The sequence below is a fragment of the Brachycentrus maculatus genome, unplaced genomic scaffold, assembly GCF_059751285.1.
Source record: "Brachycentrus maculatus isolate JH-2025_06_01 unplaced genomic scaffold, ASM5975128v1 h1tg000781l, whole genome shotgun sequence".
NCBI lineage: Eukaryota > Metazoa > Arthropoda > Insecta > Trichoptera > Brachycentridae > Brachycentrus > Brachycentrus maculatus.
In genome coordinates, this window is record NW_028281509.1 from 99,346 (window position 1) to 116,720 (window position 17,375).

At 31.1% G+C, this 17,375-nt stretch overlaps 1 protein-coding gene across 5 annotated transcripts in view; it reads left to right on the top strand.

The window, feature by feature from the left end:
• The first annotated feature begins 7,402 nt into the window (after positions 1-7,402).
• The window catches only part of LOC148300230 (uncharacterized), a 98,445-nt gene continuing 88,472 nt past the window's right edge, over positions 7,403-17,375 (top strand). For 3 of the 5 annotated variants that reach the window (XR_015838962.1, XR_015838961.1, XM_088275076.1), the window contains exon 1: positions 7,403-7,518. Coding sequence is in view for 1 of the 5 variants with exons in the window: in XM_088275076.1 (XP_088131202.1) it covers positions 7,504-7,518 (15 nt within the window). In the remaining 4 variants the exon portion in view is untranslated. Of the gene's footprint in view, positions 7,519-10,446; positions 10,642-10,739; positions 10,892-17,375 lie in introns of those variants that run through there. The other 2 variants (XM_088275077.1, XM_088275078.1) reach the window with 2 other exon arrangements.

Below are 17,375 nucleotides of genomic sequence, written 5' to 3' on the forward strand. Positions count from 1 at the left end.
GAGACAATGCAATCTCCGACAGCCATAATCAGGGACACGAGGATCACAGCTGCTGAAGGCATGGGTCGGCTACGGCTGCACTTTAAATTACGTATTGTGTATTGTGAATCTACAAATTAACATTGTATCCCGACATACGGATATTATTATTGAGAACGGTGAGTTGGTAACATTACATATCGCTCACTCCTTTCATGAACGTCATAAATCAAAAATCGTCAATTTTCAGTTGTGCATGTTTTTGGAATGCCTAGAAAATGTACTATATCCCAGCAAAAGAGGCATATTTTTAACTTAATATTTACCCGCTACAGGGCAGAAAATGTTGTTTTTGCATTTTGAAGAAAATGTATTGTGTTATTATTTTTATAAATAAATTAAATATTTTTCAAATGTAGAAAAAACCTTCAGGTTTTACCTAAAAGGATATGTTGCACAGTAAAAAGTTCAATAAGTGGCTTGATATTTATTTTTAATACATTGTGTTATATTTTTAAACTTTAAAATCGTTCTCCTGAGAAATCAAGTATTTTGATTTATGACGTTCTTGAAAGGAGTGAGCGATATGTATTAAGTATACAGTCTGTGCAATCCGAAAGTGACAAACCATTATGAACATTTATTTGATAAAAGTTCATAACTGCTGTCCAAACTCAAAACACAGTAAGGGACATTTTTTTGTATTATATTTTTTTTGCATTTTTGGACTATATAGAATCTACTAAGTCCAAAAATGCAAAAAAAGTACTACGGAAAAAGCCGATTACATACAATGTAACAGTTTTCAAAAAGTCTGATAAATTTCTTAGTAACATTTATTTACTTTCATTATTTAATATTAAATTTCAATCGATCTGGGTGGTGTGAGATTTCCGTAAAGTTTCACAGATTGCACATACAATAGCCGAGATCTTATATTTTACACACACTCACACACACACACATTACGGATTACATTTAAATTTCGATCACCATCAGGGTTGACACAAGCATAATATTACTAACGCATCAATAACGAACTAACTAACCACCAAGTCTCCTCTCCGCAGGGGTAGGCAGAGAGAACAGAACGACAATCTGTCTTTGCAAACAATATTCGTCTTTTACACATTTCGCATCTCCTCATACATACCCCCCGATTATTTTGACTCTTGATCTCATCACTTTCGAGTATTTGAAATACTTGATAATGACAAGTTTTTCTCGGTCTTTCTCTGCTTCTATTACCAACCATATTCACCTCATAAATTTGTTTTAATGTTCTTTCTTTACTCATTCTTTTAAATTGTATATATAGAATTTAACATATGTATTTTCCACATGAAAAGAACTAGATTGCACATAAGTTTTGGAAGTATATTTTTATTATGTACTTTTTTATGTTTGAGTTTATTAAACGAATTTCACATTCATAAAATCTTTATAATACAATATATACACGAGGGAAATTTCGAAAATTTGCCACATTCTTTCATTCGCTTTAAACTGCATTTCCAAAACTGAATCGAAAACGTCGATATGATTTGGGATTCGATAAAGATATTAAATAATAAATAATCGATAATTTTATCAGTATAAAAAGTAAATAACAGTTATACCAGCAAAAAACGTTACCTAACTCAATCCGAAAATATTTAACATTAAGATAAGCATTATCGATAAAACTAAGAAAGGTGTGTTGAAATGGATTCGACATGTGGATCGAATGAGTTAGGAAAGATCAGTAAACTAATTCATGAGGTGAATGTAGTATGAAATAAGAGCAGAAGAAGTCAGAGGAAAACTTGGCATAATCAAGTATTTCAATACTTGATAGTGTTCAGGTCAGGAGTCGGAATAATAGGCGGGCACATATGAATATGAATATTTACAAACTTGGAAGATCGATTGGTGTGGCGTTCTATTCTCTCTGCCTACCCCTACGGAGAAGCGCCGTGATAGTTACTTAGTTAGGATTAGAAGTATCATGTCCAAAATTAGAATAAAAACGACCGATGTGTATCATTCCAGTTCCTGCGTATACATTCTAGTAGCAAAAAATGAATAGTCAAAGGTCATAAGTATGGATTACGCTTAATCTATTTATAGGTGGCTGTTACTTAACAAATTGGTTGCGGTCGGTTATTTCAACGATTCTTGTTAGAGCGCAAATTTTTTCAACCAAAATGGATGCTACATTTTATCTATTTATTTAAACTTCTTGTACATAATATTTGTACATTGGCGGGCTTATTGCTAAGAAGCAATATCTTGCAACCAACCCAAAACAGATCAGTGATACTGTTCAAAAGTTTAATCCTTATACGGCCAATTGTAATAAGAGGGCTGAAAGTGAATGTTTATATAGGTATCAACAAAAAAGACATAGATTTAATTTATTCCAATACTATCAAATATAAAATGAACCGAAAATTAATTTAATATTTAATAAATATAATGGAAGCAGGACCAGGTAAAGAGTGAAGGGGGGGAAGGGAGGAAGGCTTTATTACTTCAAAAATTTTCTGTAAATTAAGGCCAAACGTCTACTGAGTTGTATTTTATGAATGCATTCTTTTGAAAATGCCATTATTAGGCGAAATATTTGTAAAAATATTCATTTTTATGTGTTTTTAATAAAATACAACTTAGTAGACTAAAAAACTGTGTTTGATTAAAAAATTTATACATAAATTAAAATGGAGTTCTACAAATTAAACGCAAATCATTAAATAAATTATTTTTATTTGTTCAACAATTGAACAGCGCGTAAAACTACCATATGTATCATTTATAAAATCAAGAGGAAATATAAAGCAGAGAAAAGCATACATAGATTGTATCAAAGACTTTTTGGAACTCAATGAAAAGACAATGCATTTTTCAAAATAAGTTTTCCTGTATTTTTAGCATTGTTATTCTATACACTGATGATGTTTCGAAAACTTTTCAAAAGCAGTATTCAAATATTCCCCATCAACTCAAGGTTATTAAAAAATATATATTTTCAAATTGAAATGTTTCAAAATATGTTTTTAAAATTATTGCTAACTTATTTATACATGTAAAACATTTGTTAGTTGTATTATTTCATAGCAGGAACCGATAGATTTATGAATATTTTAAAATGTCATTTAAATATAATATTATTCTTTATATAGGTACTGCTACATAAAATATTTAACGTATATTTTTAACATTATACTTTTTTACCTTTACTTAAAAATTATAACATTTGTAACCAATATGAGTTTTAAAAAAAACTTTTATTCTGTGACGCATCTAGATAGTAATGTTACCTTAATAAAACGAAAAAGTCATTTGAAAAATACATTTTGTCCCTCCAAAGGTTCTTGTACCTAGTATTTGAAGCATTTGCCCTTCTCGCTATTTTTAATTAACAATTTAAAACATGGATATAAAATCCTGTAGTTACACACGTCAGATACTTTAGGTTACATCAATTTAGAAACGTTTATCGGTCTGAAACTGATGTCATAGTGCCACAGTCAATATGTGCACTCCACTCCATGAATTCGGCAATTTTTAAATTGGCCTATTTATCAGTAATTTAAAATGCGATCGCCATACAGAACAAACAATGAATTTGACATTTGCAGTCATCTAGAACAGGACTGAACTTGTGACAAAAATTTTAAACACCCGTTTTCATTCATTCTCTTCAAATCCTCATTTCCACCCGATGGTGCATAGGGCACTTCATCATATAAACGCAGTATTATCTTGACTGTTAACACATGAAGGAAAGGTAATCAGTCCTCCGCTTCGGGTACCAGCCCGGGGTAATATTGAATAAATCTTTGAGTGGAAAAAATACATTTATTTATTTGAAACCACCTGGGAACCGTACCCGGGACTTCTAGTACGGTAGCCAAGCGTATTGAACTACGGAAGCGGACGAACATTGTCATTTTCATTAGCATGCGCAAATATCGAATTCATTAAATTGATAAATGATAGATGTTCAATGAATATTGGATCAGACAGTTAATATTCATGTCACTAGAACAAATAAATAAAAAAATAGGTTAACGAAGTAATTTACTATTTTCAACATTCCAAGTCCCAATTAAAAAAAAAATGCTCCAAATTTAAGGGTGATAAAATATTTTATTCTAAAGAAAATTTCATATTATTTTTTCATCTCAATAGATGTCTCTAGTGAAGTTCTAGTGATTCAAGAACAATGTTTTGAAATTGGTTCATATATATAGAAGATCCAAGAATTTGAGTAGTGTGGTTTTCAATCATGGGTAGAATTGGTGAATGTTACACGTGTGCAAAGTGATTACTTAAACCAGCCTATGACGGTCGTCAGCCCCGTGAATGCCCAGACTTCCATATTTTTCTTCATCATTGATGAGATGTCAAAACATATAATGAAAAAAAAAAAAAAAAAAAAAAAAATATATATATATATATATATATATATATATATATATATATATATATATATATATATATATATATATATATATATATATATATATATATATATATATATATAATATATATATATATATATATATATATATATACATATATATATATATATATATATATATATATATATATATATATATATATATATATATATATATATATATATATATATATATATATATATATATATATATATATATATATATATATATATATACATATATATGAATACAAAAAAGATCCCACATAGGCATGGCCTGTGTGTGGGTACACATTAAATTTAAGTCATAGTAACGGGCACTGGCAAGAATAAAATAGATATTATAAGAAGTAAAATTATATTAAAATGGTCATTTACGTTATTTCTTATAGGTGGTAATTATTTTAATTTCAGTATACAATACTATAGTTGTAAAACATATGTGGCTGACTAAGTATTGCACCCATCTTTGAATCAGGCAGGAAATAAAAAATACTATTATTATAAACAAAGTAATTTTAAAAATCCGCTCCTGTAATTAATTGCGACGTGCCGTAGTTGCGACAGTTATTGCGGTAGGCACATTATACTACTGCATGCTGTGTTGAGCATCCGAATTTCTGAAATAACAAATTCACATTAGATATATTATAGGTAACATTGGTCACTTAGATCCTTAGATCGACACAATGTTGGTCATATAAATTAAATTAACGAGCTGCCTGACATATATAAAATAAAACCCATTCGGGGATCCAAAATAAATGATCTGAAAAAGTACTTTATGGAAAGATATATTTGTAGTGATAAGTCATATTTTCTTATTTTAATTTTACCTTGTTTTTTTTTATATTTCCTCATTTGTTAGATTCTCTCATTTTTATATTTTCTCATTTGTTTATTTCAAATATGCTTCTTACCTTATGTTTTTCTCATTTATTTCTTTTAAATATGCTTTTTATGCCTTAAATTATTACTGTTTATTGTTTTTATATTTTGCAAAGTATTAGTATAAGTTTTGGTTATTTAAAAATAAATCATTTTTGTTACTTTATTATTTGTGTTCCAGTCTTTTTAACCTTAATCCTATGTCCCAAAATGAGAAATAGAAATTACTCATCGGGAATATTATATGTAAATATAACTTACTTATATATGTAATATGTTTTGAAAAAAATATAAATATGAATATTTTAATTTTACCTACTGCGCTTTTGTTCATGTAGTTTTTTTTAATTCGTGCATTCACAATTCTTCGAAATTTTTGGATTTATGAAAAAAAATATACTTATATATAATTTGATGAATGATGCCATGAAATTTTGTTGAGATAATTTTTAAGTAATTATATATTTTAAAGATATTATTATAGGACACATTGGTCACTAAGATCCTTAGATCGACACAATGTTGATCATATATATCAAATATAATTATTGAATTTTACCCACTGCACTTTAGTTCATGTATTTGATGAACTCATGCATTCACAATTATTTTTAAGAGTAATTTCATTTTCTTACATTTATCATTTGTATCATGGCCTGCACTGGGCGGGGTCAAAAGACATGTTGTACATATTATAAGAATGATGATAAAGCCAGAAGGCGTGAGTCTTCATAAACTAAACTTCCGAGAGTGCTAAATGATACTCAATCTATACGGTGAAAACTAAGGCACTTATGCCACGCCGTATGCCATATGAATACCTTGATATAATCTTTGTACATTGCAATGTAAAATTGGCACAACGCATAGTGTCAATTTTTTATACTATTTACGGATTTTAAGAAATAGTGGTATTTGCTAAGTAAAACATTAAATAAAAATGGATAGATTTTACCACAAAGTGACTGCTGAATCAATTAATGAAAAAATAAATATGTTTAATGCCGATGTTAGAAAATGTTAAACTTTCGCATTTCGAGTAGCAGTGATGGTGATGATAACCCGCCCTTTTTTTCATGTACTTGTTTTGCCGGTTCAATATCCTTTGATTTATAGGCAGCTGGGTATGCGACCGACGCACCGCAAGACATCCTTTGTTACGAATGAATTACCCCCTTTCAGAAGAAAAAGGCAACTCGAGGTGCGATGATGAAATTTGGGTAAGGACTTCATTGACGTAAAAAAAACACATGTATAAAAATACAACATAAAATGAAGAATTTAGAAGTCGAACGGAAGGTCTAGCAAAAGCAAAAGATAAGCCGTTTTATCGTATTTAGTTATTTGTGTTTTTTTTTCATAACTAGGGCAAAAGCGAATAAGTTTCCATAAAAAGGTCATCCTGCCCTATCTTTGCAAAAATTTATTCAGAAATAAATAAAATAAGTATGTATTAATTGTGAATTCAAACACAGATTTTTTGACTCTACACTCTTGTATTTTATTGTTAAAAAAAACACACATAAAAATTAATATTGTGACAATTGTTTCGCCTGGTTATGGCATTTTCAAACGAATGTGAACATTAAATGAAAAAAATTACACATTCGTTTGAAAATGCCATAACTAGGCGAAACAATTGTCACAATATTAATTTTTATGTGTTTTTGAACAATAAAGTACAACTTAGTAGACTCAAATAATCTGTGTTTGATTTCACAATTAATACGTAAATTAAAATGGAGTTTTACTGATTAAACGCCAAATCAATAAATAAATAAATTAAAAAATCTGCATGGAAGTAAGCATTGTACAGGAACAGCAAGGAAAATAATTGGTGCAACTGAAAAAAAACGTAAATAAACTATGATTCGAATGATCTAAGATGGATGATCTTAATGTAACGTTGTCACCGTTAGAGGATATTGGCCAGCTCGAATTTCGATTATAGTGTTGCCGTGCTGCGTTGCCACTGGTAATCGTCAAATTAATTATCTCACGTATAAGAAGGATGTAGGTGAAATCGGGGATCGGGGGTCGCGACACGTTATCAAAATCTATTTAAGGAGCCGTCTTTCGGGTGACACAGCCATTCAACAGTGCCACTTGACATCGGTGACGGTGCAGTTACGACTTAGTTTCGGTTTCAGTCCTCCACGCTAAGTTTCGTACGGAAGTTAACTCATTATTCCATGGCATCCCACGAGGTATGTGCTATATTAATAAAGTAATTTATATATAGTATAAATTTTATATTGACTAACCATAACGCCACTTTCCGCAGGGGTAGGCAGAAAGAATAGAACACCACATTCTTCGCCTCTTCCGCGTTCATGCATCTCCTCATAAATACCCGCCGATTATTACGACTCCTAACCTGACCGTTTACGAGTATTTGGCATACCTGATCGTGCCAAGTTTTCTCAGTCTTACTCTTCTACTTTTTCCAATTACATTCGCTTCGTAATTTTTTTCAACCATTCTTTCCTCACTCAATCGTGCTACATGTTCAAACCATCTCAACAAACCTTTCTTAATTTAAATATAAATATACTTTATATTAACGATTCATAAATTAACAATTTTAGAATATTCAACTTAATTAAAAAAAAACACGAATCGAGTAAGTGAATAAATAATTTTATCGGGAAATAACAAGTTTATCAGGAGAGTGTGGTTAGTAATACAAGCAGAGGAAGACCGAGGAAAGCTTGGCATGATCATGTGTTTTAAATACCTGAAAGTGGTCAGGTCTGGTGTGTGTGAGCAGATGTATAATGTGGAAGAGGCGAGGATTGTTTGCAAATACAGTTTGGCGTTATTTTCTCTCGTTAGTTTAAAAGAAAAAAATAACAGTTGTGACCGAATTGATCTGATAAAAATATCGGTTATAGTAAAAATAATAAGTTTTATATATGTAATAATACGTTGAAGTAATTAATTTTCTCGTATCTGATCTGTTTCGTATTTAATTCCAATAAAGATTTTTTCGCGTGTTAATTTATTTAATATTGTAAATTAAAAAAAAATATATACAAAAAGGCAGGAAAATGCCTTGAGGCCCAATATACGGTAAGTCGAAACTTAATTATGTTTTGAATATTGAAAGCATTAACTTTGTGGATCATATTGATATATTATTTCGAGAAATAAAAATTCTTTGTATTTTGATCCACTCACATTTTTATTAACCAATTAGTTTTGGCAACAACCTGTTGCCGTCTTCAGGGTTTAAACCCTGAAGAGTTAAAAATTAAATTAAATTATTAATTTCATAAATTTAAATTTTCAAAAATTTTCATAAAATTAAATTATTAATTTAATAAAAGAGTCATAAATTAAATTTAGTCATAAATTAAACCCTGAAGACGGCAACAGGTTGTTGCCTAAACTAGTTGGTTAATAAAAATGTGAGTGGATCAAAATACAAAGTATTTTTATTTCTCGAAACTTAATTATTACTAAACCCAGGAAGCATGTGACATACTTGATTTTTATACAATACAAATATGTATGTACTTTTATGATTTTGAAAATAAAGGAGTCGCTCAAAGGTAAAGAGAAAAAAAAAATTTTTCAACAATTTATGTAAATTTTAAAAAAGTCGACTTCCTATATACGGACACATTTTTTTCAAATCGTGCCTTGGAGCACGACCGAACTCTAGCGCTTTCGTTCGCGTTCTGAATTTGAGTTCTGCCTAAAACCAGTAAGTTTCCAAACAGTTCCCTTTCATTGTTCAAAATACATTAAAATATTACAAGCACAATTTAATTTAAAAATAATAAAAATTAATAATACATGTAAAGAAAATACTATAAAATTTGAAGATAAAAACGCGGAAACATGTTACAACTTTATTCAAACCCTTATTCGCACCCCAATGGTGCATAGGGCACTGAATTATATAAACGCAGTGTTATCTTGATCCTTAACACACAAAGGAAAGGTGATCAGCCCTCCGCTTCAGGTACCAGTCTAAGGTAATATTGAATAAATATAAGAGTGAAAAAAATCACTAATATTTATTAGACCCCCCTGGGAATTGAACCCGGGACCTCCAGAACGGTAACCGAGCGGGGCTACCATTAGGCGGGCCTTGTTACTACTATTTTTTTTTTACTATTTACTACACCAATATCATGACGACACCTAGTGTAAGGTCAGTACGTGTTAGACTCACATACTGGTGCACTCACGACCTATGGTCTGCATACGTAATACATACATATGGCACATATATCGGTCACTCCTTTCAAGAACGTCATAAATCCAAAATCGTATATTTTCAACATAAAATTTACCCGCTACAGGGCAGAAAGTGTTGTTTTTGCATTTTGCAACGTCATAAATAAAAAAAACTTGATTTTTCAGAAGAACGTTTTTAAAGTTTAAAAATATAATACAATGTATTAAAAATAAATATCAAGCCGCTTATTGAACTTTTTACTGTGCAACAAATCTTTTTAGGTAATACCTAGAGGTTTTTTCTCCATTTGAAAAATATTAAGTATATTTAAAAAAAAATAATTAAACTTTACCTTTTCTTCAAAATGCAAAAACAACACTTTCCGCCCTGTAGCGGGTAAATATTGAGTTAAAAATATGCCACTTATGCTGGGATATAGAACATTTTCTGAGCATTCCGAAAACATGCAAAACTGAAAATTAACGATTTTTTATTTATGACGTGAAACAAGTTTTAATGTGAAATGTTTTAGTTGTCTAAAAAAATCACGAAAAAGAAAAAAAAATTGGAATGAAATAATGTCAATTTATATGGGTAGGTACTTTCATCAACAGAAAATAATAATTTTTTACATAATATTGAAATATATTCCCGATTACGGGGTCATGTCACTTTCATTGCATACGATCGTGAAAAATCTGAAATATTAAATTTGATAATTTATTTTTAAACGCGCTCACAAATAATATCTACATATATTGGTATTTGGTTAAGGTGACATTCAGAGATAAGAACGCGTCATATATATTTTAAATGTACATTAAAAAATAATAAAGGATATAAAAAAGATCGCAAACATTTAAGAGTACGAATGTATGTATTATGCAAACAATTCCGTTCGTGAAGTACATTATTAGTTTCTCATGTAACCAATAGATGGCGCTCTGAAGTGTCAACAAACGTATTTCAAAATGGCAGCGTTCCGTCGTGGATGTAATTGTTTTTTCATGTTTTGTATATTTTCGTGTATTAAATAAATAAAGGGTTATTATCTGGTGAATTACAATGTGTTCCTAAGTTATGGCCATGTGAGAATTGCAGCCAGTGCTTCGCCCGGGTCGATTCACGCCTCGTGTCCAAGGTAAACAATTCTCCTGTCTAGACTTCTTATCTATCATCAATCTAGCATCAATCCCATTCGATAGGACACATAAACATGTCTCATTGGAGCGTTAGTACTTGTCAAACGCCGGATTGTTTAATTGGCTCGTTACATATTTAAATAGGATTTTTTGTTTTTAATTTACAATTGTCCAAAATCAATCCTTGTTTTGAAAGTTAAGTCGTTAATCTGTCTGCGCCAGGGTTTAAAAGACCTCGCTTGTACCAGAGTAAGTAAATAAACAAATAAATACTATTAAATAATAATAAGAAAAAAATCTCTAATTTATGGTTGCACTGACTTTGTGATTTTCCATTTTATAATTAAAATGTAACATTGTTTTAAAATCACAGTAAATATTTTATTATAACTTAATTATGATGTCTACCGGTTTCGAAGCTAACTGCTTGTTTATTAATACTAATTAATACTAATATTAATCATGTACATGTAACAAAATACCCGTTGTACATTAAACTAAATAAGTACTAAAATATTTATCGAAAATACAAATTCTTACTATTTATGTACTAATTGTCACAATATTATTTTTCATGTGTTTTTTAACAATAGAATAAAACTTAGTAGACTCAAAAAAATCTGCGTTTGATTTAACAATTAAAACATAAATTAAAATGGAGTTCTACGAATTAAATGCCAAATCAATAAATACAAATAATATTAATAAATAATACAAATAATGTATTGCGTGTTGTATTTGAATTATCTTGAGGTGCATTTATTTCGATATTTTTTGTCGTAGTAAAATATTGATTATTATAAATCAAATTATTTAAACAATAAAATTTATTCGAACCCTTATCCGCACCCCAATTGTGTATAGGGCACTGCATCATATAAACATCGTGTTATCTTGATCTTTAACACATGATGGAACGGTGTTCAGCCATCCGCTTCAGGTACCAGTTCAGGGTAATATTGAATAAATATTATAATTAAAAAATCACTTATATTTATTTAACCCTCACTGGGAATCGAACCCGGGACTTCCAGAACAGTAGTTCAAGCGTGCTAACCATTGCACCACGGAGGTGGGCGCAAAAAATAATAGAAACAATAAAATACATTAAATTCGTTGATAATCAAACGCGAGTAAATTATTGATTCATTAATATATTTTCATGATCAATTAAAATGGCATTAAGTACTGTGGGTACGTAATAATTTTTAAGAGAAGTTATATATGGTTCCTCTGTATTTGCTGACACAAAAGTTCATGTAACGACTCTTATAATGCAACCGTCCTTCGTGGGTCGGTAATCTTCAAGTGCGAGAGAGACCCACGCAGCAACCAAATCCTCTCCCCTTCTCCCTCCCTAATGCTCCTTTGTTGTCCTGCCCCGAACAAGCCATAAATAAATATCCCCGAGTACAAACATGTGCTTCTTGCCTGAAGGCCCAGCATTCGTTAAGTCGCAGCTTAATTTTCTCTAAATCCAGGTAACATTTTACGTAATCGATTTTTCTTCAAACACCGTTTTTGCATTTAATTTTTTTTTTTTCTTCGAAATAATCATATGATTTTGAAAAGAAAAGAGTTATTGAAATGCAAAGAATTCAAAAAGAAATGCAATAATATTTTTTATATATATATATTCTAAAAAAACAAATAAAATCCAATATACATTATTTAAAAAAAAAATTGGGCGTGAACAGACATGCGACCTCTCCGGTGGTCTCCGGTGGAATGAATTCTGTGTTAGCGAATATCCCCTTATGTAAAAATAAGATACACTCAATGTCGGTAACTATGAAATACTTTGAAAGGCTTATTTAAAACTAGTGGTGAATTACTTATGACATTTAAGTAAAAATACAATTTTCTTACATTTTTCAATATGGAATTTTTTGCTTTCCAGTTAATGAGGGTAACATCGAACACCACTTTAAATCACAATAAATTTGTATTTAAATAAATACAGTTAAACCTCGATATGAAGTACCTATATTTTGTAAATGATTTTAAAAATATATATATTTCATAAATGTAAGGCAGCTGGTCGATTTCGGTACTGGCAATATATTATTAGGTATTAACTTCAACCTAAATTAAGTTTATGAGCCCCACATGTATTTGATTATGTCTTCGTGTATTGTAATGATGAATTTCTCTGCTATAAATTGGTTTGGTGTTACTGTGAGTCGTTTTAAACATTATTTGAAGCATCGTATTTGTAATGATAATCACGTCATCATCCATCTAGCACTAGAATTTGAGACATAATGCCGTCTACTCCAGTAATTGGAAATAATCCAGATTTGTGAACAAGTATTTGGACACACTCAAGATGGTGTTAAAAAAAGGTCAAATTATAAGCTAAAATAATAAAATAAAAAGTAAATGCTGTTTTCTGGCATTTCTCATGTACGTGATTATACAATAATTCCGGATTCGGACCTCACATACTAATATAAGAGTTTCTGCTCAATAAAAAGCTCTTTTTCATCTCGCCAATAGATGTCTCTAGTGAAGTTCTAGTGATTCAAGAGCACTGTTTCTAAATTGGTTTATATATATGGAGCTTCCAAGAATTTGAGTGGTGTGTTTGTCAATAGTGGGTAGAATTGGTGAATATTACGCGTGTGTAAAGTGATCACTTGAAGCAGCCTATGACGGTCGTCAGACCCGTAAATGCCCGGACTTCCATATTCTTCTTCATCTTTGATGAGATTTAAAAAAATAATATGAAAGGTAACTCCTGTAATTGGAGATAATCCAGATTTGTGAACAAGTATTTGGACCCACTAAAGATGATGTAAAACTTAATTCCTTTTCAAAGCAGGATTACTCATACCTAGCGCGTCGATAGAATCAGCAACGTCACTTTAATAAATAGGGTTGTGTTTGTGTTATAATTATTTATTTACATGTATCTCAATATACCGTGTTAATAATTTTAAGAATTTATTTATTTAAACCTATTTTTATATAACTGACTTTCGGCTTTAACGAACACCACCACCAATTAGTCCGTTATATCGAGTTTTTACTGTATGTTTTAGCAATAGGCAAACTGCACTCCGGAGAGATAGTAAATTTAAAATACCGTAAATGCCATTGAAAAAATGTAGACAGTTTTTTTGGGGAATAAATAAATGTCAAATACATATTAAAAATATGAATGCATAATATTTTATTTACTGTGTCGGCATTTACTTTGTGGTAAGACATGTTAAAATGATTAAGGAAACACTTGTTTTTATACCAATTTAGTTTATTAATGACTACTAGTTTCGGAAGCTAAACTTTCATCGTCAGGTCTGAATAATAACATATTATTATTCAGACTTGACGATGGTAGTTTAGCTTAGAAACTAGTAGTCATTTATAAACTGAAGTGGTCTAAAAACAAGTGTTTCCTTAATCATTTTTTAATAAATGATATTATTATCAATCCAAATATAATTATGCATTGGAAAAAATACACTTTGCATTAGCGTCATAACGACGGAACACACCAAGAACGTCTGGCGTGTGCAGTAAATAACAAATTTATCTATGAACGTCTCTTCATTTTGGACAGAAGACGCATTGCTAATTTAATGATGCCGTTCGGCTTTATAAGAAGCTAAAATTATATTTTTATTCATAGTTCATTATTACTTTTGGTAAATCGGCGATTGAAAATAATCCTCGCTTGATTTAATAGTATTTCACAACATTGTGGGTGTGTCCATATCCTTGTTCATAAATCTGGGTTTGTGGGTGTGCCCATATCCTTGTTCATAAATCTGGGTTTGTGGGTGTGTCCATATCCTTGTTCATAAATCTGGGTTTGTGGGTGTGTCCATATCCTTGTTCATATATCTGGGTTTGTGGGTGAGTCCATATCCTTGTTCCAAACATGCTCTTGGAACAAGGATCCCAAACAAGCTCTGGGATCCTCATGCCCCAAACATGCTCTGTCAGAAAGAACCGGCAGAGAATGGTTTCAACGTTTCAAAATACGGCAATTTTGATATTTACAACAAAGAGCGTGGCAGATCCTAAAAAAATCGAGAATAACGAATTTCAACCATTATTGGATGGAAATTCGAGTCAGTCGCAACAACAGCTTGCACAAGCACTGGAAGTCGATTAACAACTGTTTCCAAACGTCTACACTAAATGGGAAAATTTGAAAAGGAAGAAATATGGATGCCACATGATTCGAATGACAGGGACATGGATAGAAAAAAACTATTAGCAGAATCTTGCTTGCCTAACAGAAAAGAAAGCGCTTCCAGTATCGAAACGTTACAGGCGATGAAATGTGGATTTGTTTCGACAATCCCAAATAAATATTGAGTTGACCCGAAATAAATGTATTTATCCTAAATAATCCTTCGCAGTCAATTATTTTTTGTCATCTATACTATGTCAAATTTAATTTTTACCGTTACGTGAAGTAAACCGGCCGGAACACTGGGAGTTTGTCTGAAAACCGGGACTGTTCCGGTCAAACCGGGACGTCTGGGAAGCCTACTTATGCCAAACATCGTAACTGTTATTTTTTTCAGTTAATGTCTAATTCGTCCGAACGAATCATTGTTACTTATTGGCGAGCCGGTACCAATACCGGATTGGATTGCCGTTTACGGGAATATCCTTTACTATCTAAGACATGGGTAGCCAACCTTTTCAGCAGCACAGCCAAAAATACTGTTTATTTAAATCGTTATCTACGTATATTGTAAGTTTACGAATTTACTCTCATTCTTGCGAAACAATGCTTTGATTACCCCCTAGCGTGCAAATAAATAATTAAATGCTCCGTTATAACTCAAGTAAAGCAGGCGACCGGTAATATATTTTTTGCGCGCTTACTTAATTTTTCAATAGATGCCATTGCTTATACGTATCATTGATTATCACGATATAACTGGGGATAGAGTTACCATAGCAGAAAAATAAATAGTCCCTGGAATTTACATGTGCAGTAACGTAAAAGATAAAAGAAAACGACTTTTCTGTTGTCATATTGGTTTAAGCGTCCTTTATGCTCGATGCAGATGGAGCCGGAACGCATATGGCAGCTGTAATTTTATTCTGTATTTATGGTCCATCACGTTCACCTATGAATTTTAACACGCCGGGTGATTTCGTGTTGACGTTCGTGTCGTAAATGTGAAAGAGCGGTGTAATATTTTAATATTGAATTTTTTTAATTTCATTTTATTTATTTGGAAATTTTACCAAAAATTTACATAAATACATTAACAATAATGATTAACAAAAAACAGGTATTTGTAACATTCCATTTACAAACTTTAACATATGTCATTAAATATAATATTTAATTTGGTTGGTTGGAAGATGTTGGTTTTTCAGCAATTAGCCCGCCAATGTACTTATTTATTTTCTGTACATGAAGTTTAAATACAAAAATAAAAATAAAAATACCTGGAAGAGGGGCGGGAGGGTGGAAAAGGGCAAAAGGGAAAGATCAAAGCTGAAGTCCAAGACAAATTATGTTAAAATTAAGACAAACCATAATATAAATATCGACTTCTATGTGCTATGTACGCAATCGCAATGCTGACAATGTCGAGTAGAATATATCAAAATTCACATATTCATCGTTGACCAATTTTGATGGACCATAAATATAGGAACCTTGTTTAGAGTTTGTTCTACTCGAAAGTAGTTTAGATATTAACCAATTAGTAGCCCTCGTCATCCCAAAATTCATACAACGTATTGGACCAGATACAATATAGAAAAATTAACAGTCGCCATATTCATTCCCGCGCCGTCTGTACCAGCCGTTACGGTATAACTGAGAATAGGGTAGGGTTACCATAGCAGAAAAATAAATAGTCCCTGGAATCAAATGTAACGTAAAAGATGAAAATAAAATTACTTTTCTGTTGTCATATCGATTTAAGCGTTCTTGAGACTATATCTGGTATAAATGGCGCATACAAGTTAACAAAATTGCGCGAGCGAGTGCTTTTGCCTAGAATTTTCACTCATGAATTACATGAAATTATAGTAACTTTAAACATAAAGAGTAAATCCACTCACGTGTAGGCATAGGCTATGAAAATTATAAAGTTGAAGCCTGAGTAGGGCCATGATAAACGGTGTTGCATAAGCCGTAGCTAGATTTCAGAGTCACTTGGACGTTAGATAATTTTAAAAAAACTGGCGCGAAGTATAAAGGTTACCAATTTTTATTTTTTTATTTTACTACACTTGTTCCAGTATGTCATATTTCCTCCCCGAGCCTCATCACTGAATACTGTATATTGAATGGCATATCGCTCAGTTATGTCATATTAATATTTATAATTAGTTTTTTAATAACTTTTGTATGAACTTACGGATCGATAAATATTGGGATCTACTTTTTTTTTATAAACGGTATACGATTATTTTTTACATTATAAACAACAGTAAAATAAACACATCTCTGTTATGTCACTTGTTTTCAATCTATCATTTAAAACATTAGACCAACCAACCGAAGACGTATTCAAAACTATGAGTCTTATACATCCGTTAGTATTTAGAGCCCAGTTGTGCTTGTAAATAAGTATCGACAGTTCTTTTAATGTACCTACTGTAAAATGATGAAAACAGGGAAGGCAAAGGAAGTGGATCGGGAAAGGAGTTAAGGGAGAGAGGTAAAGGAAACCAAGGATGATGCGATGGACGGTTAGGGTTCCAATGAATGCGAATAATATGTCAGGAGTTTCTTAATATTATT